The 24,745-nt window shown below is 36.7% G+C and overlaps 1 protein-coding gene across 1 annotated transcript in view; it reads left to right on the top strand.

Annotated features, from left to right (window-relative positions):
* RSRC1 (arginine and serine rich coiled-coil 1) overlaps positions 1-24,745 on the top strand; it is a 500,806-nt gene that overhangs the window by 138,971 nt on the left and 337,090 nt on the right. Inside the window, exon 3 of the mRNA XM_042781342.1 lies at positions 11,196-11,232. Coding sequence (XP_042637276.1) covers positions 11,196-11,232 — 37 coding nt within the window. The remainder of the gene's footprint in view (positions 1-11,195; positions 11,233-24,745) is intronic.

Genomic DNA, 24,745 nt, shown 5'->3' with positions numbered 1-24,745 from the left:
TGATGGGAGGTGTGTTTTTTTTTTAATTTATGTACCCAGGGTTTTAAAAACTTTGACTTCCATCATGTAGAAAAACAAATCATGTAGATTGTGCTTTATGAAAGAGAGAATGAGTAATTAACTTTCATCTTATCTCTTGTAACTGTAGAAAACTGCAGCATGGTAATCATTTTACAGTGAAAAATAGTCTTAGTTCATGACAAAAAGACCTATTGTAAATTTTTTTTTATTGTTTAAGAGTTATTCTGTTTTCAGTAAATGGGTTTGTACATTTTTATATAGCATGATACGTAGACATTACTAATTGTAAACATATTTAATCTTTTATTTATTAAAGACTTGGTCAATGAAATGATACTTCATTGCTACTTCAATTAGTTATCTGCATTATGGTTTATAAGTATTGTATAAAGAAACACTGGATTTTCAGCTTGTTCTATGGAATGGTTTTGGTAAGTTTCTACTCCTCACTAAAAAAAAAATTGGTTTTGTAATGTTATTAGTAAATCCATAATAGATTTTGAATTGATATAATAGGTTTGATGAGAATGTAATGTACTTTTACTAGGGGGAACAATTAATTAAACATTTTTTCTAAGCTGATATTTAATGAATGTAGATAGAAAATATTGAGAGTAAAGGAAATGCTATCATCAGAAGGAACAGGATTTTTTTTCAAAATTAATACCATTATTAATTGTTGCTCCTTCACCTTATCTCCCTAAACTATTAAAAACCTGAATGATCACTTTGGTGTGATGTTTTCATATATATATATCTGTATATATAGATATAGATTTATTTTTGTTTGTTTTAAAGTCAATCTCTTAGTAAGATGAGATTAAAAAATACCTCAGTCTTTTTGTTTAGAAATTTCTTGAGGGAATATCTAATAGCTTTGTCATAGCAATTGTTTCTGGATTTAGAACATATTTATTTTGGCAAAATAATGAAATTTGTTTGCAACAAAGGTAAAATAGCATCTTAGCTTTAATTTTTTTCTTGCCTGCCACGATATGATTGATGCATGGCATCTTCCTGCTGGAAGCAGACCTAAGATTAAAACCGACAGGTGCCACGAGGTTTATTTAGAACAACCTCAGCCTTGTCCCAGTTAGTTTCAAAATGTCTGCCTCATACATGTTGAGCCACTGCATTTCCTGCTTCAGAGCCTTGTGTTAGGCCAACATTACTATCTGTGCTGCCTCAACTACAAATTGGATGAACAGCCCGTGACACTTTTTCAATATTATTACATTAAACCAAGTGGATTTTGATTGATAACCTAATATTCAACTAATGCAAAACATCAATCATGGCAAGTATATTAATTATTTAATATTGCAGTCTAATTCAGAAATCAATGTGCTGAATGAGGGGAAGGGAAACTCATGGTTCCCAGAAGATTTAAGACAGGGAATGATTAAAAAAAGACCTGCTGTACTCCTGTGTGTTAGTTCGATACAAATCTTTATTCATTTGCCAATAATCTCTTCCCATTTTCCACTTCAGGACCATTTTATCAGTTTTGAGACCTATAATTGAATTAAGTCTGCTTTCAGCACAGGGCAAAAGGAGTTGCACAAATATTGATGAAGTCATGACAGGGACAACCCAAGAGATAGACCACTAAACAGGACAGGTTTTATACCGTTTGTTGCAAGATCCCTCTATCAATGTCTTAGACCTTGCTTCTCTATTTTTAATATTCATTAAGGTTTTTGAAATCACTTGTAAGGCTTTTGTATTTAAATATTATTCATCATAATAACATTTCTGTTGTTGTTGTTGTTGTTGTTGTTATGTGCCGTCGAGTCGGCCCCGACTCATAGCGACCCCTCCTTGGGTTTCCGAGGCAGTATCACTACGGAAGTAGGATTGCCCAACCTTCCTTCCGAGGAGTGGCTGGTGGGTTTCTGTAGCGTGTTATAATTTAGAATACACAGTGCAACCTGTGAGAGCTGGAACTCAAAGAGATTGCCTCGTTTTTCCGGATCTTACAAGTTTTCTACCTTTGACAGAGTGCAGTCTTACCACTTTGCTATTTCTTCTTTTGGTGGAAAATATTTTAATATTCCTTGTCTGACAGGCCTTACACAAGTTCTAGCTTTCACAGGTTTACTGTATCTCTTCATATACATTGTCTTGCTTAATTTTTCGCAGCTACCCTATGTGGTAGGTAAGACAAGTATTATATGCAGTTAAACCCTCAGTGTATAGACATCTGACTTAAGGACAACTCGCATTTGCCCTTTAAGGAAATTATTGAACCAACCTCTGCTCCCAACAAATTGTTCATCACAATCACCTTCACTGGCTGCACATGCAGCTTTTAAATCATGGAAAAGGCTTTGAGTCTTTTTTTGCACTAAAGTAAGGGTGAACAAGAACCACATGCATTTGTTCCAGCTTACTTACAAATTCGATTTTAAGATACCCTTAGGAATGGATGTTGTTTGTAACTTGGGTACTGCATATAATTCTCACATCATAGGTAGACAATCTGAGCCTCAGAGAAGTTGGATTATTATTGCCCAAGCTCACACGAGTGTTTTGTAGTAGAGCTTAAATTATAATTTAGATATTCTGTTTCTAGAACTAGGATTATCTTGTTGTTTAATGTACTCATGATGCTTCATCTTTATTATCTTGAAATGGCTAACTTCCTTGTGTTTTTGCCCAAAGTAAAACTAAAGAAAGCTGGTTTTTTCATGGAAAACTTGATTAAACCTTGGTGTCCTTATCTATAATATATTTTAAGCTTTATGAGTATGCAAACCTTCTGGATATAAATGATAACTTCTTGATTTTCATCACAGTCACCTTTACTTGCTGCATGTGCAGCTTTTAAATCATAGAAAAGGTTTCTAGCTTATTATTTTTATTATTAAGATTGGATTTTTTCACTAGGATTAAATGTCCTTTATCTCTTTTTTGTGTGTGGGGGGCTTAAATATATTTTGTCATATTAAAATTGCTATCTCAGGTTTCTTTTGGTTCATATTTGTCTGGTTATGACAATATGGTTATTGTCTGGTTATGTCTTTTTCTATTCCTTTATTTGAAACCTTTATGAATATTTTTGTTTTATGGGTCTCTTATAAATAATATATCACTGGATTTTGTTTCTTACCAAATCTGAAATCTTTTGATTAGTTTATCACATTTACATTAATGTAATTTCCATTGTAGAAGGACTTATAAGTATCATCACTCATATCTCCTTTTCCCATTTATCATGCTTGCTTTTATCTTTTTTTCTTTTCTGTTTTGGGTAGGTAGAATTTTCTACTGGTTTTATAGTATACACCTAAAAAATATACATTGTGACATAAAATACTTATATGCACCCCCATCTAAAGCTTTGTTGTTGTTGTTGTTGTTGTTGTTGTTATTTGCCATCCAGTCGCCCGACTCCTAGTGACCCCTCTTTGGGTTTCCGAGGCAGTTATCTAAAGCTTATACATATGTATTTCTTAATCCTTGAACAAAACAGAACAAGTTCTTAAGTGTGCTATCACTGCTCTGATCTCTTTCCCAAACTTTTCCTGCCTTGCTTCATTCTGACTAGCCTCACCTAGCCCCACCCATGTTGGTATTTTCTGGTGTTTTAGTTCCCGGTGGTTATGAATGAACTTTCTTAGTTTTATTTTTCATCATTGATTGCTTAGATTACAATAATTTTTAACTTCTAGACCAACTCTTACCTGTTTCATCTAGTTGCTTCTTCCTATATGTATTTCTCTTCTTCCTTTGTTCCATTCCTCAGGACTTCTTAGAAAGAATATCTTTGTGTGGTGAGTATTCTGAGACTTTATATGCTGACAATTTCCTTCTATTTATATAATACTTCATTGTTGTTGTGTTCTTCTTATGTGCCGTCGAGTCAGACCCGACTCATAGCAACCCCTCCTTGGGTTTCCAAGGCAGTATCACTACGGAAGTAGATTGCCCCATCTTCCTTCTGAGGAGTGGCTGGTGGATTTGAACCGCTAGCCTTCTGGTTAGCAGTCAAGTGCCTTAGGTACTATACTACCAGAGCTCCATAATACTTCATTAGCTGTATGTAAATTTTATAGTCACACTTCTTTTCCTTTAGCACTTTAATTTGGAAATACTTCAAATAATTACTTCATTGTCTTCTTTTATCCACTGATGCTGTTGAGAAGTCAGATGTCAGTGTTATTCTTCTTTTCTGAAGGAATCTGCTTTTCTTTTCTGGAAGCTTTTGGACTTTTCTCTATGATACTTAAGTGTCCTTATAATATATTTTGATGTGGCATTTTCCTTAACTATCCTATTCACTACTCTGTGTGTCCTTTCAATATGAAATTTTAGTATTTTTATATCTGGGAAACTTTGTCTTTATTTCTTTAAATATTTCTTCTCTTCTATTTTGTCTTTTCTTTTATGATTTCCATTACATGAATGTTAATAAATCTCCTGTTCTTAACTTTATTCTCTTTTCATCCCTTCCCTAGGTCTTTTGGGAGAATCCTACCCTGTGTTGTAGCTCACTAATTCATTCTCTGTCTGTATCTATTATACTTTTTAACCCATCCTCTGGATCCTTAATTTCAGACTATTTCATTGATTCCTTTTCATAACTCTGTGTACATATTCATGTTTCTGAAAATCTGTGTTGTCTGAGGACATTATTATGCCTAAATTATGTTCTTGTTCAGTCTATTTTTTTTTGTATGTGATCACTGTATTTGTTGCTTTCCTATCCTATTCCTGTGCCATACGCATCATAAAAAAAAAAATTAAAACAAATTCACTGCCATCGAGTCAGATCTGACTCATAGCGACCTTTCCTTGGGTTTCTGAGGCGTTATCACTATGGAAGTAGATTGCCCAACCTTCCTTCCGAGGAGTGGCTGGTGGGTTTGAACCGTCAGCCTTCTGGTTAGCATTCAAGTGCCTTAGGCACTACACCACCAGAGCTCCTATATGCATCTTAGATGTCTTAAAATTTTCTTAGTGGGCTCATCCTTTATTTCCTTGCAGCATTCAGAAGCCTTGACTGGCAATTTCAATCTGAGTGGAGGGGTAAAGGGCTAGGCTTCTCCAGGTTAATTTAAGAATGAGAGTGGAAATCCTGAAGCATCTTGCCCTTCTCCTCCCTCAAAAATAGTACATACAAAAGGAAGTATAACAACCCCCTACCCCACCCCACCCACACTCACACAATAACTACTGGCCCAGGCAGTCACTCACTGTTGCAATTGCCTTGGTCTCTGTGTGGTGCAGAGATAGGATGGGATTAGGTTAGACTTTCAAGAGACCTTAGCTGGGTGCTACTAACTCTCCACCTAAGTTTGTCTTCATGACTGTCAGATGCCAGACCCTTGTTAATTGAATACATACTCTGATTCCAGCACCGTGTTGGGTACTAGGATATAACAATATAAACAATGCAATCCATATCATCTTAGAAGGAAAGCTGGGCAATCTACTTCTGTACTGATATTGTCTCGGAAACTCAAGGAGGGTTGCTATAATTTGGATGCGACTGGACGGCAGTATGTTTTTTTTCAATCCATATCATCAAGAGTTTTCACTATGTGTTGTCAGTGGAAAAGAAATAGGCGTTTATAATAAAGTATGATAAAATCTGTGATGAAGCCTGGTAATCATGGTAGGGGAACACATGGAAAGAGTTCTTGATTCATTTGAGGAGAAGTGAGATGGTAGGTTATAGAAAGTTTCCCCAGTGGAGGTAAGCTTTAGGTTGAGTCCTGAGGGATGATTTTTGTTAGATAAGTGAGGAGGCTTAGTGGATGTGGGAGAAAAGAAACATTTCAGGTAGAGGGTGCAAATAGTTCATAGGTGAATAAGCCCAGATTAGTAGTTTGGCATGGGTGTACATGTTATTTTACATGTGATACTAATTTTGGCAAGATACTTACTGCCATCGAGACAGTTTCCACTCAGAGTAACCCGATGGGACAGAGTATAACTGTCCTATAGGGTTTCTTAGGTTATAATCGTTAAGAAGCAGACTGCCACATCTTTCTTCTACAGAGCAGCTGGTAGGTTCAAACTGCTGACCTTTCAGTTAGCAGCCAAGTACTTAACCATTGTGCCTCTGGGGTATAGAAGAGGGAACAGGGAAACTGAAGTATAGTGGAATATTATAGACTTTTAAAAAAAGAATGGCATGCTCATGTTTATATTTTAATGAGATCTTGCTGTCTATGGAGAATGCATTGACATGGGACAAAGCAGCAGCCATGGAGACCCTGAGGGGCTCTTGCAGTAATGAAGAAAGATAATGGCCTGAAATAAGATAGTAGTTATGAAGACAGAAAGAGACCTGTGATAAATAAGTATTTTGGTTAGCCAAGACCTGTGATTGATTACAGTTGGTTACCTTTGGTAGTGAGGGAAAGAGAGTTGACCTTTTTTTCAGGCATACCATTAAAAACACATATTTTCTAAGCATCATTTTATTTAAAGAATCAGTTCGGATCAGTGCTGGAGATCCTGGATAGAGTGAAGGAACAATGTGGAACAGAACTCAAAATCATTAAAAAAAAAAAAAAAAAAGACCAGGTTTACTGGTCTGATAGAGCTCAGTGAGACCCCTTAGACTGTGGCCCCAAGTTACCCTTCAAGTCTGGAACTGAATTCACTCCTGTGGGTTCCAGCCAAACAATAGACAGGCATATGGGGTGAATGTTTACATTTGTTGTTGTTGTTGTTAAGTGCCGTCAAGTCGTTTCCGACTCATAGCGACCCCATGCACAGCAGAACGAAACACTGCCCGATCCCGCGCCAGCCCCACAATCCCTGCTATACTCGAGCCCATCATCGCAGCCACTGTATCAATCCATCTCCCTGAAGGCCTCCCCCTCTTTCGTCGACCCTCCACCCTACCAAGCATGACATCCTTCTCCAGGAAATGGTCCCTTCTTACAACATGACCAAAATAGGTGAGACGAAGTCTGGCCATTCTTGCTTCCAAGGAGCATTCTGGCTGCACTTCCTCCAGGACAGATCTGTTAGTTCTTTTAGCAGTCCACAGTACTTTCAGCATTCTTCGCCAGCACCACAACTCAAAAGCATCAACTCTTCTTCGGTCTTCCCTATTCATTGTCCAGCTCTCACATGCATACCAGGCGATTGGAAATATCATGGCTTGTGTCAGGCGCACCTTAGTCCTCAAGGAGATATCCTTGCTCCTCAGCACTTGAAACAGTTCCTTCGCAGTTGACTTCCCCAATGCTACACGTCATCTAATGTCCTGACTGCTGCTTCCGTTGGCATCGATTGTAGAACCAAGCAATGGGAATTCCTTAACAACCTCAATCTTCTCTCCATTTATTATGATGCTGCTCATTGGTCCAGTTGTGAGGATTTTTGTTTCCTTTATGTTGAGATGTAATCCATACTGCAGACTGTATTCTTCAACCTTCATCAGTAGGTGCCTTAAGTCATCCTCACTTTCAGCAAGCAAAGTTGTATCGTCTGCATATCTCAGGTTGTTAATGATTCTTCCTCCAATCCTGATACCATGTTTTTCTTCATATAGTCCAGCTTCTCGGATTATTTGCTCAGCATATAGATTGAATAAGTGTGGAGAAAGAATACAACCCTGACACACTCCCTTCTTGATTTTAAACCATGTGGTGTCCCCTTGTTCTGTTCGAACGACAGCCTCCTGGTCAAGGTACAGATTCCTCATGAGTACAATCAAGTGTTTGGGAATTCCCATTCTTCTCAATGTTATCCATAATTTGTCGTGATCCACACAATCAAATGCCTTTGCATAGTCAATAAAACACAAGTAAACATCTTTCTGGTATTCTTTGCCTTGAGCCAAGATCCATCTGACAACAGCTATGATATCCCTTGTTCCACGTCCTCTTCTGAATCCGGCTTGAACCTCTGGAAGTTCTCTATCAATATACTGCTGCAAACGTTTTTGAATTATCTTCAGTAATATGTTACTTGCAAGTGATATTAATGATATTGTTCTATAATTTCTACATTCTGTGGGATCACCTTTCTTTGGAATGGGCATGAATATGGCTCTCTTCCAGTCAGTTGGCCAGGTAGCTGTCCTCCAAATCTCTTGGCATAACTGAGTGAGTGCCTCCAATGGGGCATCTGTTTGTTGAAATATCTCAATCGGTATGCCATCAATTCCCGGAGCCTTGTTCTTCGCCAGTTCTTTCATTGCAGCTTTGACTTCTTCCTTCATTACCATTGGTTCTAGATCATATGCCACTTCCTGAAATGGATGAAGATCCATCAGTTCTTTTTGGTACAGTGACTCTGTGTATTCCTGCCATCTTCTCTTGATGTTTCCTGCATCATTCAATATTTTGCCCATAGAATCTCTCGATAAATAATGTTTACATTAGGTAGATAAATTCCTTGGAGTGATTAGTGGTGGGAGAACAGAAGGGCAGTGTTTGCACAGGGAGATAGCTCAGGGGTTGGGAGTCCACTGGGAGAGAAGGACAGAGGGAAGAGGTAACTACAGGGAGGAAGTGGGAAGAGAGCTGTTATATCGTGGGGAATTTCAGTCAATGTTGTTAAACAAAGGAGCTCTAGTGACATAGTGCCTAAGGCATTTGACTACTAACTAGAAGGCTGGTGGTTCAAACCCACCACCTACTCCTCAGAGGAAGATTGGGCAATCTAATTCCGCAAAGATACTGCCTCAGACACCCAAGGAGGGGTCGCTATGAGTCGGATCTGACTCAATACCAGTGGTTTTCTTTTTTGGTCTTGAAACAAAATGTGTATGAAATGCTGTCTTTTGGTCTGTAAACTTTCTCCCAAATCATGATGAGGAAAAATAAAAAGGATCAGTTGGAAACATAGGAAAGCATTAGCTTACTTTTTTCTTTATCCTCAGTTTCAAAATACAAATAGTTCAGAAAAGTAGGAGATTTTCCCCAAGGTTGTGGCTAACTCAGTTGATGTCAAAACCTACCCTGACATGACATGAAGCCTTTTATAGTCTTTGTTTATCTCCCCTTTGTGGACATTCATACGTTTCTTTCGCAACATATATGATGATGAGGTACTGCTGCATTCCCCACTCGCAATGTTATGTAACATACAGTATATATACTTTATTACCTTCCTAAAATCTGAAATATTCTGGTGAAGCATAACTAACCCCAACAGTTTCAGATAATGAATTCTAGACTTTGGGAGCTCTGGTAGCATAGTAGTTAGGGCACTTGACTGCTAACCAGAAGGTTGGTGGTTCAAACCCACCAGCCACTCCCCGGAAGGAAGATGGAACAATCTACTTCCGTAGTGATACTGCCTCGGAAACCCAAGGAGGGCTCGCTATGAGTCGAGTCCGACTCGACAGCACATAAAAACAATGACAACAACTTTGAATCTGAGTATTTTTGCACTTTTTAATTGCAATATTATTTTCTAATAAGAACCATTATGTGACAGTGGCTGTGGAGGACTGTGAAGTAGATATGTTATATAACACAAACTCCAAAATATATTGCCAAATGAAGATACAAACTGGTGTGCATAATATGCTTTTGTTTGAATATTAAAAAAAAAATACAGAAGGGGGAAAGATAGACACAGTGCATAGCATATCTCTAGGTAGATAAACAGAGCTAATATCAGACTGAGAACTTGAGTCACTGATGGGAGGAATTCTTATATGCATGTATGTGTATTTGTAGTACTCACATTTTCACTATGTGCATTATTTCTCTTTTCTTGAGATTTTAAATTGCACAAATATACATAGGAATGCCTCTCATAAAAAACTTAAAAATTCCATTTAACTTCCAAATCCATTAAAAGCATTGATTTTGTAATAATAAAAAAGAAGAAATAATCATCTGTGTAGATATTAGCCTTCTATCATACTTGTTATAATTTATTCCTGTTATTTATCATTAGGGTTACATCTAGAGGATGGGTTGCAGAAACCTTTAAATTTCTAAATATTGCATATATGGTATTGCTAAGATACCAGAAACAAGAAGTAGAGAATAGAATGGCTAAAGATGTGTGCTAATCAGTAGAGGTGGCAATTTATTCCCAATGGGCCAGACTGAGCATTGAGAGCAAAGGTTGGAAGCCATCAGTATACTGTCTGAGCAGCAGAGCAGAGTGAGATATTTGGAAGGTATCTTTTAGGCAAATGAAGTATAGGAGGCAACAAAATAGAGAAAAGAAACAAGCAGATAAAAAAGTGGTGAAAAGATTAAATTTCATGAATGCAGCAGTGTTGTTGGTAGATGGAAGGTTTTTTAATTGTTTTCTGCAATGTGTAGAATTATAATTTTGTATTGAGATAAGGCTTGGTATTTATAATAGAACTAAAATACTGCTTGGCTAAACAGAGTGAGAAAGGTTAAAAGTCCATTTACCACTAATAAAATAGTGTAGTCTGAAATAGGGGGAAAAAAATCCAGCTATATGCTGCATTTCACTGAAGGCATATTTAAATTAACTTTTTTACTTGCACAAATATTTGTAGTTTTAGTCCCATCAACAGCCTCTTTTCAATGAAAAGCAATAAATTACATCCTTAAAACATGATATTTGATGTTTGTTTTCTTTGGTGATAATTTGTTTTTCAGTATTGTAATAATTTTAATCCTGGTTTGTAATGTCCACTAAGTTAAAAAAATTAATGTCAGGAAAAAAATGTTATTTAGATATTTACTTATGTACTCACAAACATTTGTTACATACAAAGTATTTATTTAAAAATGCAATCATTGATGGATAGCTACAGTGATGTATATTTCATAAAGCAAATACAGTAAAATGTCAGTTACTGAATTGTTGTCAATTGCTGGATAGCTGTACGTTTGAATGTTTTCAGAATAAATGTTGGGAAAAAACATAACTTCTAATATAAAAGCTAGTGTGAATTAAAAAATAGTTTCGAACAAATAGTAAAATAATAATATAATATACTTGAATCCTTTTTGTTTTCTATTGATTGAAAAATCTATAATTCTTTTTGTTAGTGGAATACCTTTTTTAGAGTACATGTATTAGATATAAAAATTATTTTTGCCTTTTGATGCAAATTATTTTAGACTTATAAACAGCATAATTATGAACATTGGTAAAGATGCATCGAAAAATTATAAGGGATTATAAAACATTTTTGAGGTAAGCATAAATTACAGCAGACAAAGGTTTAGCAACTATTTAGAACTTTTATTCTTCTATTTTAGGGAATCTGGAAACATCAAAGCTGGATTAGAACATCTGGTAAGTTCTAATTTTCTCTTGAACATTTGCATCATCTTTGATATCTGCATTCTAAAAGAACACTTTTGAATGAGCTTTGAATACCTTGTATTGAGAAAGTCAACCATTTCCCAAAGGGTCAGCTTACTGTTATTATGTGAAGGCTCTTACATTTTCATTTATCTTATCATTTCAAGGGAATTTTAAATTTTTAAAAATTGCTTCTTTTTTTATGTAGAGATGAAATAAAATGGATGACAACCTTTGGATTGATGATTGCTTTAATTATAAACAAAAATTGTTTGGTGTAGAATTTTTGGCATATCTTGATCTGACAAAACAAGCTTGTGTTTTAAGAAAGACACAATCAAATATTGCATGCATAAATATGGTATGTTTTAGCAGTTTAACAGCTTTGAAAGAAGTACACAGCTTTGTTTTTCCTGATGTCTTTGCTTTATGAATAATACATTGATTGAAACTCCATTCAGTTTTGGAATATAAAGTAATTGAGATGCAAAATTTTGGGTTTAAGTAAACATTTTTAAAGTGCAAGTGAAATCCAAACTGATTTAACATTAAAATCTGTCCATTGATCAAAATATTGGAAAAACTGTTGCACTCTAACAGGTCCAAAATTCACAGAGCTTGCCATATTGAGTGTTCATTACATCATTAAGTAGCTCATTTAAACAGAGCATTATAATGTCGTGCTCTGGTTTCTGGTCAAATCCAAATGTTGAATAATTAATTAGAGATTCTATTGTAAATACAGTCTAAGTACTTTCTTAATCCGAGGCTTTATTCGTGTATCATACTTTAGCTTTGTTAACTATTAATGTGCTTTTGCTCTTCTTCCACAAAAGCAAATAATAGCAACAGGCAGCTTCATTTTCATTTCTGGTAGTTTTAAAGTTGGAAGGATTTTTTTTTTTTTTTTTTTAGTTTTCCTTTCAATAGAGAAAGGAAACAGGAAACCTAGCCTTTTAAAAATGACCCTAAAATTGCATCCTGTTTATTGAAAAGTGAGATATAATGATCTACTTAGAAATGTTGAACTATATATTTGTCAGGATTTGAAATAAGTAAATAACATTGTTATTCTCATTATTGAGAGGTATTTCCTAAAACTCTTTTTATCACTTTATAGTTGGTTTATGAATATAGGTTTATCCTATACTTAGGATGTATGCACATCAGAATAAAAATGTTAATCTGAAACATCACAATCATATAAATAGGTGGCTTATAACAAAGGCAGAACAGCATAGTGTCAAATGACTTGTATTTTATCCTTCTCTTGTAAATTCTTAGTTATTAAAAAAAAAATCATATTTCCTTTGTTCATGTTCCTAAGTAAATAATGAGTTTGTTTCTTTAAATTTCATATTTTTTAACACTTAATTAGTAAGAGCTAATTTTCAGTCACTATTTAACAGATTTACATTGTACTTATCTTATATAGGAGCCTTGGTGGCACAGTGGTTAAAGCACTCTGCTGCTAATGGAAAGGTTGATAGGTCGAATCCACCAGCTGCTCCATGGGAGAAATACGTGACAGTCTCCTTCTGTAGAGATTTACAGCCTTGGAAATCTTATAGGGCATGTCCTGTAAGATTGCTATGAGTAAAAATTGACTTGAGAACAGTGATTTGGTTAAGCAGTTTTCTAACAGTGCTTTGGGCTGCCAAGGTAGTTTCCCAAAGCAGATGGGGCTCCATACTTCTGGTGGCCACTTTAACCAGAATAGTTACACTTTTGTATTGCTGTGTGAACTGTCAAAGTTTCTTAGAAGATTTCATATGAAGAAAGCGTTGTCCAGCTAAAAGATTTAAAAACCTTTGAAGAAACGTAGACACTTAAAGTCAAGAATAAGTGTGTTGTTATTCGTTCTTCTCTAGTCTTGACTCTCAAACTCACCAAACTCACTGCCATCTGGTGGATTTCAAGTTGAGTCTATTCTTGACCCTAAGTTATGTTTAATTTTGATGTGGCTCCGTAGACAGCAATCATATTTCAAAGGTAATGCATTTCAGGTAACTCACTGCCACCGAGTTGATTTTGACTCATAGTGACCCCACCTTGGGTTTCTGAGGTGGTGCCCCTTCCAAGTACCCTTTTGGGAGCTCTGGTGGTGTAGTTCCTAAGGCATTTGACTGCTAACCAGAAGGCTGGTGGTTCAAACCCTCCAGCCACTCTTTGGAAGGAAGATTGGGCAATCTACTTCCCTAGTGATATTGCCCCGGAAACCCAAGGAGGGGTCGCTGTGAGTGGGGATCAACTTCACAGCAGTGAGTTATCTCTATGGAATAGATTGCCCAGTCTTCCTTCTGAGGTTTAAACCGCCAGACTTTTGATTAACACTCCAATGCCTTAGGCACTATGCCATGGGAGAGCCAGGATTATTACATAGTTAGGTAGTGAGATGAAGATAATTTTAATGCATTTTATCTAAGTTGTTTGAAAACTCTGTAACTTGACATAGTTTAGTTTATCCACTAAACTAGGTATGTAAATCTGAACAGTATATGCCTATATGTGTATGTGTGCATAGCTTTATGTACCACTAATAGTTGGTACTGTCCTCATAACTCCCAAAGAGGGAAGTGAAGTTGCAATTTACTGTTTGAACATTAATGAAATGTCTAGTTCCTGTGGGCTCCTGAAGTTTGTGTTTTTCCACTTCATCCTGAGCATATACTTTGTAGCCCTCCTTTCTAGTACACATAGCCCTTCTTTGAATAGACAGTGTAGCCCATATACAATTAAAAGTATACCTAATAGGTTGATTTTGAAAAGTTACATGGTAAAAAATTGAAATGAGAAGAGTATCACACATATTAGGAATCAATCTGTTCTTTATCTGGTCTTCTTCATTCTTTGTCTTTTCTAGATTATTTATTTGGACTATCATACAAAATTAGCACTATAACAAGAGAGGATAAAAACTCAGTATAAATTTACCTCAGTTTAGAAAAATGACAGATGCAACATGCTATACTAGTCACAAGGACACATGTATAGTTGCACTGTCTTTGTACTGGATGCTTATGGGTTCTTCTTGGTATATAGTTATAAGTAACCCTGCGAGGGAGAAGTGGATATGGGTGTATAGAAAAAGAATGGGAAGTTAGATGGACTGTGTTCTCATGGAATTTTTTCAAGGGCTGATTTACTTTATTTAGTGTCCCACTCTCAAGCCCTTTATTCAGCCTTTTCTCCTATCATTCATTTTCTATGGTGACAGTGTTTCCTGGGGACTGTCTGGCTTTTCATTCTTGACTTAAATTTCTTACAATATACTGCTGAATATCATTTTATTTTACTTTGAGAAATTTATCTACTCTCCTTGTCCACTATCCATGTGTGTTTATTGCCATCATCCACTGATGATGCTTTCCTGATGACTATGAAACGGAGATTTTCTAATTTGGCTTTTTCCTTCACACTTAGCAATGAGTATTATACTGTAAGAAAGAGCTCAACCGTCTTTCTTATTTTATCTATTTATTATGAACAAGGACTCATGGATATCTGTTTTATGAAATATGTTATTGTCAATTACTCTCCTTAACTTTTTGACACACAAATTATCCCAAATTTGTCCAGTGAATATCCTTTCACAAGGGCCTATAGGTCCTTTTGACATGCTCTCATCTTTTTTTTTTTTTTTTTAAAGCAGCTTCTTATTTTCTGGTACAACATGTTCTAGGCTCATCTTACAGTATCTTCTCTGTCCTATTCCTGGAATTAACCATTTCTTCACAATTTCTTTTTAAAGGGAAATTATATTTAGAAGTCAACATCTGAATATGTGATATTGTCTTTGTCTCTGGGATTTCATTATTTCTAGGACTTTCCAACTTTCTGTTGATCGAGTGATAGATTTTTAAGAACTCATGAATCATACATACCTTCTATTCCAATTCAGACCACTGAGTTTTTCCTTGCCTTCCTTCATTTCATATTTGTATTTCCTTTCATTCAAAATAAGAACACTGGTGCCTAAAATCATTCATTTGTTCAGTCATATCCTGCATGGAGTTTTAGAGTCACTACACCCATACTTTGTGAAAATCAAATGTACTAAAAAGAATGCAAGATTTGTTTGCAGTTTTCTCCCCTAAGTGCACTTATGTTACTTATTTGAAATCTAGTTGCATTCATTTGTTTTTGTTCACCTTCAGTTTTAGGTGCCTTTTCTTCCTGTTCTTGTTAATTTAATTATACCCACTCCTCCTTTATTGACATGTTTGGATTCCAAAGACCAAGTCATTATATGAAAGTTGGCATTATGTGGAAATGAAGAATGACTGCATCAGATCACAAAATGGAGAATGACTACATCCTTATATAATTGCCAGGTGACATCATTACGTAACTGCCAAACCACTAAGAATCATGGCCCAGTCAAGTTGGCACATACCATAACCATACAATCAGTGTAACTGTTGCCTTGCCACTTCGGTGTTTGTACTGCTACCAGATGTATATTGTTATTGTGCAAAATAGTTAGGTGGTAGATTTTTAAATATTTTTGTAAATGTAAAATGTCAAATAATAAGAAAGTCAGTAAGTGAAGAGTAAGCATATGTTTGATCATTAGAATTCTTCCAAAATCAAAAGTTTACACAGTGGTATTTTCTGAGAAGCGTTAATTCCTTCCTTTCTAGCCTATTCCTCTATACTTTTCATAGGTAGCCAATTTTACTGATGTACTCTTTCTTCCCTTTCTCTATTTTCATAAAAGGTAGCATTTGTTCATACTTTTTTATGCTTAATGTTTTTCACATAACAGTATATTCTGGAAATCACTCCATAATTCTATGTGTACCATTATATTTTCTGTGTTTCTCTGTTTGAGAATGTTGTTTTTGTTATTGTCAAGAACTGTGAAGGCTCTGAAGTTTACCCTGTTTGCATGTCTGCCATAGTTTCATAGATGCTGGCAAAAGACCTGAGATTCACAAGTGACTGGAGACAAAGGCTTTATTACTAAGCACTACAGGAGCTCTGGTGGCATAGCACCTAAGGCGTCTGACTGCTAACCAGAAGGCTGGCGGTTCAAACCCACCAGCCACTCCTCGGAAGGAAGGTTGGGCAATCCTACTTCCGTAGTGATACTGCCTCGGAAACCCAACGAGGGGTTGCTATGAGTCGGGGCTGACTCGATGGCACATAACAACAACAACAACAACAGGCACTGTGAGCTTCAAGTTTGCATTAGTTCTTCTTACATCAGGAAACCTTTGTTTTTAAGGGGCTGCCAGAAAACTAACCCAACCTTTTTCCAAGGAAAAGACAGTACCTTTATTATACCTATCTGCCCTTTGGCATGTGGGGAGACACTCTCTTTGTTTTCCAAGACTGTTTACTATACAGATATCCTTGAAAAGTTAATCTATAACAAAAGCTGATACCTGGTGTGCCGAATGGAGTTGCTATTGGAAATGATCTCTCAAGAGCTTTTTTTTTTTAAAATAATAAAATTAGGAAGGTTTGTATATTTGTTCTAGTGATTACCTTTGTGTTTATAACTTTTTATTTATTTTTTTTAATTTTTATTGTGATTTGGGTGAAAGATAACTTTTTAAATAGTATTTCCAATCCTCTTTATTCCTACTTAAGAACTCTGGTGGCATAGGGTCTAAGACATTTGACTGCTAATCAGAAGGCTGGCAGTTCAACTTCACCAGCCACTCCTCGGAAGGAAAGTTGGGCAATCTACTTCCATAGTGATACTGCCTTGGAAACCCAAGGAGGGCTCGCTGTGAGTTGGATCTGACTCCACGACAGTGAGTTTGGTGTTTGGTTTTATTCCTACTTAGTGTTCCTGAGTGACACAAACAGTTAAGTGCTTAACTGCTAACAGAAAATTTGGCAGTTCAAACCAACCCAGAGGCACCTTGGAAGTAAGGCTTGGCAACCTGTTTCCAAAAGATTTGTTGTTGTTGTTATGTGCTGTCGAGTCAGTCCTGACTCATAGCGACCCTTCCTTGGGTTTCCGAGGCAGTATCACTGCAGAAGTAGGATTGCCCAGCCTTCCTTCAGAGGAGTGGCTGGTGGGTTTGAACCGCCAGCCTTCTGGTTAGCAGTCAAGTGCCTTAGGCACTATGCTACCAGAGCTCCTGGTGCTTTGTATAGCCAGCCATTACTTAATCTCTTTTTGTAATACTAATTCTTGTGAAAATCTCCTTCACAATTTATTGAGTGAGATTAAGGAAAAGCAGTGGAACTAGAAAATAACAATACAAACAAAACAAACAAATAGACACACTGCCGTGGAGTTGGATCTGACTCCTAATGACCCCTCCTTGGGTTTCAGAGGCGGTGTGACTATGGAAGTAGATTATCCAAACTTCCTTCCAAGGAGTGGCTGATGGATTTGAACTGCCAGCCTTTTGGTTAACAGTCAAATGCCTTAGGCACTACACCACCACCAGAACACCCAGAAAATAACAATAGATATGTTTTAATTAAAATTTTTATTGTGATGATTAGGCATTTATACATAGTTACTATAAAGAGAGGAACTATTTCAAGTGCTGAGGAGCAAGGATGTCTCCTTGAGGACTAAGGTGCGCCAGACACAAGCCATGATATTTCCAGTCACCTCGTATGCATGTGAGAGCTGGACAATGAATAAGGAAGACCGAAGAAGAGTTGATGCTTTTGAGTTGTGGTGCTGGCGAAGAATGCTGAAAGTACCATGGACTGCTAAAAGAACTAACAGATCTGTCCTGGAGGAAGTGCACCTGAAATGCTCCTTGGAAGCGAGAATGGCCAGACTTCATCTCACTATTTTGGTCATGTTGTCAGAAGGGACCATTCCCTGGAGAAGGATGTCATGCTTGGTAGGGTGGAGGGTCGACAAAAGAGGGGGAGGGCTTCAATGCGATGGATTGACACGGTGGCTGCGATGATGGGCTCAAGTATAGCAGGGATCATGGAGCTGGCGCGGGATCAGGCAGTGTTTCGTTCTGCTGTGCATAGGGTCTCTATGAGTTGGAAACGACTCGACGGCACCTAACAACAACAACAACAACAAACTATAAAGAGATCCCATGTACCCTTTACCGACTTTTTCCCAAGGTGTGATTTTTATAAAAGTGTAGTACAATATCACAACCAGAATATTGACATTGACATGACCCACCAGTCTTAATCAGATTTCTGCATACTTATATTCCTGTGTGTATGTTTGGTGTGTATGTTCTATAAAGTTTTATCACTGTTTTATATGTTTGTGTTCTACTAAGATTACCTTAGAAGAAAGAATACCACCATTTTGAAAACAGGGGTTTGATGACATGAAAATTTTTGCCTCACAAAGAGAAATTCATGATGGAAAATGTTGGAAATCACTGTTGAATAGACCTTGAATCCTATGACTTGCAGGATTCATCAGCAAGTCTAAGTGGAAATACTGCTTATAAAGTTGTGCTTAATTAGGTTTTTAAGTGACCTTAAAGAAGTAATTGATTTTTATTTGATAAAGATTCATTTATGAATCTGTGTTAACACAGAAGGGTTGAATGAGTCGAGGTGGATGGTTATTGAGTGGCAGTGTTGCGCCTGACTTTCTTTTATTAGTGATACTCTAAAAGTATAAATAATTGACTCTGAGTTCTCTGTTATCCAGAGAAAATTGACTCCATATTTTCTTACATTTTATGATGAAATATTCTGGATAATGTAGGACTGGTGGTATAATGGTTAAGGCATTTGGCTGATAACCAAAAAGTCAGTGGTTCGAACCCACCAGCTGCTCCATGGAAGAAGGATGGGGAGGTCTGCTTCTGTAGAGATTTATAGCCTTAGCCCAGACGGTTTCACTGGAGAATTCTACCAAACATTCAGAGAAGAACTGACACCAATCCTATTCAAACTATTTCAGAACGTAGAAAAGGATGGAATCCTCCCAAATTCATTTTATGAAGCAAGCAAAATCCTTGATACCAAAACCAAGCAAAGACATCACTAAACAGGAAAACTACAGACCAATATCCCTTATGAATATAGATGCAAAAATCTTCAACAAAACCCTAGCCAATAGACTTCAACAACTTACCAAAGAAATAATGCATCATGACCAAGTAGGGCTCATACCAGGTATACAAGGATGGTTCAACGTTAGAAAAATAATCAACACAATCCATCACGTAAGTAAAATAAAAAGAACCATATGATCTTATGACTTGAAGGAGAAAAGGCATTTGATAAAACTCCACAACCATTCCTGATTTTAAAAACGCAGCAAAAGAGGAATAGAAGGGAAATTCCTCAACATAATAAATGAGTGAAGAGAAGGGCAATGTACCAAATCTGAGTGATCAATATGGTGGCATTGAGGAAAAAGAAGACAGAGAGAGGTACATGGGAGGTACAAACAAAGGTGTACCCTTTTGCATATATAGTACTATGTTATTAGTGATAGCAAACATTGATCTAGGGACAGATAGATAAGTGGACAGGCTAAATGGTCAGGTATGTCTAGGCAGGGGGTAGTGTGCCCATGACCATGTATAGGGTTGGCAGATGATGTTTCTACAAGCATATTTGTACATGCTGTAAGAATGTCCAGGTCTATAGTAGAGCAGACAAGGTTGTGGTGACTTCTTGACCACAGCCAGCTACCCAGAGGGAGTGAGTAGTTAATTTGGACCTGTGGGTTTGGGACCATGGTCCCAGGGGACGTCGAGCTCAGTTGGCATAACATACTACTCATAAACATTGTTCTATATCCTACTTTGGTGAATAGTGACTGGGATCTTAAAATCTTGCAAGCAGCCATCTAGATGCAACGATGAGTCTCTCCTCATCCAGAGCAAAGAAGAATGAAGAAAACCAAAGATGCATGGAAACAATTAGTCCAAGGGACTGGTAGACTATGTGAGCCTCAGCCTGTATGACTGTGAGACCAGAAGAACTAGATGATGCCCAGCTACCACTGTCAACCACTAGGAGGGGGATTGGTTCAGGAGATCCCGGATAGAGTGGGAGAGCAATGTGGAACACAACTGAAAATCATGAAAAAATAGATCAGGTTTGCTGATTTGGTAGAGCCTGTTAAGACCCCTGAGACTATTGCCCCTAACCACTCTTCAGGTCTGGAATTGAACTCATTCCTGTGGTTTCCAGCCAAACAATAGACAGGCATATCAGGTGAACATTTATATCAAGTAGATGTACTCCTTGGAGTGATCAGTCATGGGAGAAGAGAAGAGCTGTGTATACACACGGAGATAACTTAGGGGATGGGAGTTCTTGGGCGGGAAGGACACTGGGAAGAGGTAACTATGGGGATGAAGTGGGAAGAGAGCTGTTACGTTGTGGGGAATTGCAGTCAATGTCATGAGACAAAATGTATATAAACTGCTGTGTGGAAAATGAATTTGTTCTGTAAACTTCCATCCAAATCACAATAAAAATTTTTTTAAAAAATTACAGCCTTGGGACCTCAATGGGGGTGGATATGATTCGGAGTCAGCTCTATGGCAGTGAGCTTGGTTTTGAGTAGCCCTTAGTGAACTACTGAATGGGAATTAGGTTGTTTACTTTCTAGCAGTTTTTAATTCACTCAGGTAGAATTGGTGATACTGACATGCATTTTTATTTTTATGATAATGAAAAGTACAGTAGATAGAGCCACTTAATTATAATATAACTATTATCATAGTATAAACAAACTATAACAACTATACAAACTATAAAAATAATACTGTCCTTTCCTCTTAAGAGAGGGATTGAGAACAGAAAATAGTAAGTTGAACTATGTGAAATAGCACGTTTTGTTATTGAGGTCAAAATAGTTTTGTGGTTTTTTTCTGGCTTGAAAGAAGGACTGCTATGCTTGGCCCCCTTAGGAAGGAATGAAGTGAGTTATCCTGATCAGTATGAAGTTTCTAATGTTTCCTTAGTTTTCTTTTCTGAAAAGTCAAATGAGTGGAGATGGGTTGAGATTGGGGACAAGGTGCTTCACTATTTTAATGTGCACGTGAATCACCTGGGGATCTTGTTCAACTGCAGATCATGATTCTGGATCTAAGATAGGATTTGAGGCTCTGCATTTTAAGAAGCTCCCAAGTAATAGTAATGCTACTTGTCCAGGAACCACCAAGAAGTAAAATGCATTAAAAGGCATGGGCAAAAATGGTAATGCTAGGTGACAGGCCTTCTTGAATGTGATGAAATATCTAAATTTTTCTCCTGTGTACTCTTTGAGTATAATTGTACAAACTATGACTGATTGGTTGGTCATTTGTAAACCCAGAAAGAGGAGCATTCCACAGGTTTATAGAGGGTCAAAAAATTCATCTCTTACTTTGCAAAAGTAACAGAGCTACTTTTTTTTTTTTTTTTAATGTCAGAAGTTAAGTTTTATTTTTCAAGGCTGTAGTTGGACACTAGGACTAATACCTTGTTTTTAATATTAGGCAGAAAATTAAATAAGTGATAATAAATCTTTTAGTAAAAATGGTTACAAGTGTTTACAACTTTAAATGGGAGTTGCTTTTTATTAATAGTTGAATAGCAAAAGAACTCTGGAGCCATACCTGTGGGTTTTCTCCCCATAGAAATCTCATTTATGTTTCTTATATTGTGTAACATTTGAGAGTGATGACCTACTTGTCCTTGTGGTCAAGCAGCACAGTCTGACCATTTTAAGTGTTGAAAGGCAACTGTCATTAATAGCTTGTTTAGCCCATCAGTGGTTTGTAGGAATATAGATGCTGCCTGCCAGAAATGTAGGCAGGCTCATTGCTGTTACATACTCATCAATAACATTGTCAGGTACTAATAAAAGTCTTTTCCTCTGATTTAGGCTGTTTTGCATAGAGCTTACAAATCAAACGGCTGCATTTCACTTCACAGACCAATAGTTTTATTTAACACAAGGATAAACACAATTGATGTTTTATTGTCATACTTTTACGGATTCTTTAACATACATTGTGAACTGGAAGATGCAAACAGAGGGTATGAACCATATTCTGAACTCATTTATCTTTTGTCTGTTACATTTTTAAATCTCAGTTTTATTTTTATAATTTCATTTTTTATCCTCAAAAAATGTTATTGATATTTGTCTAAATTAGTTTGAGAATCTAGTTATCTCAAAATGCACTGATGTTACCCGTATACCCTTTAAAATCTTAAACACTGATAAAAGATAGTTATTTGCTCATATCTGTATTTAAGGACTTAAACTGTAGATACCTGTCCTCCCAGTGTTTTAATCTATTTTTCTTACCTAAGCCGGTTCCCTGAGGTGCAAGGTAAATATGCATATAAAAACAGATACTTTCTTCAAACTGTGATGGTGAAATAAAACAACATGAAGTTTTTCTTTTTTCTCGAAGACCAATTTCATAAATATTTCCTTCTTTTAACAAGCAAGCATTCCTTCTGAATGTGTATAAATTAAAATCCCTTTAATGTAGATTAAATGTTAATACCATGTTCCTGTTACGATGTCTTAGGGAGTTTACAAGTTTTACATCTGGGGCCGGCTCACATTCTAGTCAAAAATAGTGCCATTGTCAGTGAATCATTTCTCTGAAACATCTTGATCACTTAAAAGTTATTAAAAATAATTTCTCCAATGAATGATTAGCAGATATACCCAGTCATCATCCAAACACTGTAAACTTAGGCCTTTTCTCTGTCATCTCCCAACTTACTCTGCATTTCCTCCCAAAGAAAAATTTGTCTGTTGCATTTTTAGGTCACAATGGTCTCATGGAAAATGGTGGCCAGCTGGTTTTAAAATTGATGTTAGACAATTTTCATGTTCTAATTATCTCATTTATTCTTAATCTAGATAAAATCTACTTTCTGACTTTTATGTACCTTATTAGAGCTGTTTAAAATAAAACTGAAATTTAAATGCTTTAAAGTAATCCCCACTCCTACCACCCAGGGTCTGAATGTTGTTCTTGTTATGTGCTGTCGAGTTGGCCCCAACTCACAGAGACCCCTCCTTGGGTTTCCAAGGGGGTATTACTACAGAAGTAGATTGCCCACCTTCCTTCTGAGAAGTGGCTGGTTAGCAGGAGTGGTTGGTTGGTAGTCAGATTCCTTAGGCAGTGTGCTACCAGAGCTCCTAAGGGTCTGAAAGCCAGACCATATTGAAAACTACCAGAACAACTGAATACTGCATTCTACGGTAGTTTTAGATTGTGGTTCAGGACATTGTAGGTTCTGCTTTGTTGCAGGGAATTGGCATTAGGAGGTCATGAGACACTGGTGGTTATTTTGGGGACTTTGATGTTGTTATGTGACCCGACTCATAGTGACCCCTCCTTGGGTTTCCAAGGAGTTATCACTGCAGAAATAGATTGCCCAACTTACTTTCTTTCCGAGGAGTGGCTGGTGGATTTGAACCACCAACCTCTGGGTTAGCAGTCAAGTGCCTTAGGCACTACATTACCAGAGCTCCTGGGAACATTCTTAGAATCTAACAACTTTAACTATAGAGACTAACTTCTTACCATAACCTTAACAAGGTTGCTTCCTATCCTTCCTATCAAAACATGAAGAGTTAAGTGGTGAATGCCTTTGCCCCGAGGTTATCTTTAACCTCACTCATTACCTTTTGCCACAGAATCATAGTTTCTGTCTTTACCCTTATCATATACAAAATGTTTTATTTTGGCAAGAGCACAGCGCATACAGGCAGGAGACATGATTCTATAGTGTGACCTCCAGCAAGGTACATGGTGTCTCTGTTTAACTTTTATAATTTTCTCCCTATTCATAGGGTGGTTAAAACAGGATGTGAAAATGTATCTAAGTATAGGACTTTCTCTAAGTGTGTCATTATTATTATAGAGAAAGAAAAGACTTAACTCTTCTATTACATAAGTGACTTCATATGGCTAAAAGCAGAATATCTCAGTTCCGGTATACCGTGCTCTTTATCTGCTCACATCCTCTCCCTTTTTAAAACTTCATTATATGTATTTTTAAAAGCATAAAGTAAAATATGTTCATTGTAACAGGTCAATAAATATATATAAAGAAAAACTGAATATATCTTGTCTTACTTGCCACTAATCCAGTGTTAATAGTTTAGTACCCATCTTTCTATATATACCCTTCTCTATTCTCAGCTTTACATATTATGAATATATTTCTAAGTTTTTTGTTTATTTTTAAAAATACAGTCATACCCTATATGGTATTTTACAGCTTGCACTTTTTAATTGTTCAGTGCTGAGTACAGTATACGTATGTATACACTTGAATCTGGTTTTTGCTGAAATTCTCTCAAAACATAGAAAGCTAATACTATTGCCATTTTATTTAAATGTTTTTTGCTGGAATTCAGTCAAAATATTGGAAGCTAAAAATATTACCATTTTATTTAAAGGATTCACTAGGGAAGTTTGAGGGGTATATAATTTGTGTTTCAAGAATTGCTTTTGACAGAAGTTCCGGCAAGATGGCGGACTAGGCAGAAGGATTGCACAGACCCTCTTCAACAAAGAAAAGGGAAACCAATTAACACAGACACAGAAGATACCCATGG

Source organism: Orycteropus afer, unplaced genomic scaffold, assembly GCF_000298275.1.
Source record: "Orycteropus afer afer isolate SDZICR_OR568_19922 unplaced genomic scaffold, OryAfe1.0 scaffold00109, whole genome shotgun sequence".
NCBI classification, from domain to species: domain Eukaryota; kingdom Metazoa; phylum Chordata; class Mammalia; order Tubulidentata; family Orycteropodidae; genus Orycteropus; species Orycteropus afer.
Note: the sequence above shows the minus strand (reverse complement) of the source record. Positions and strands in the feature narration are given on the sequence as shown.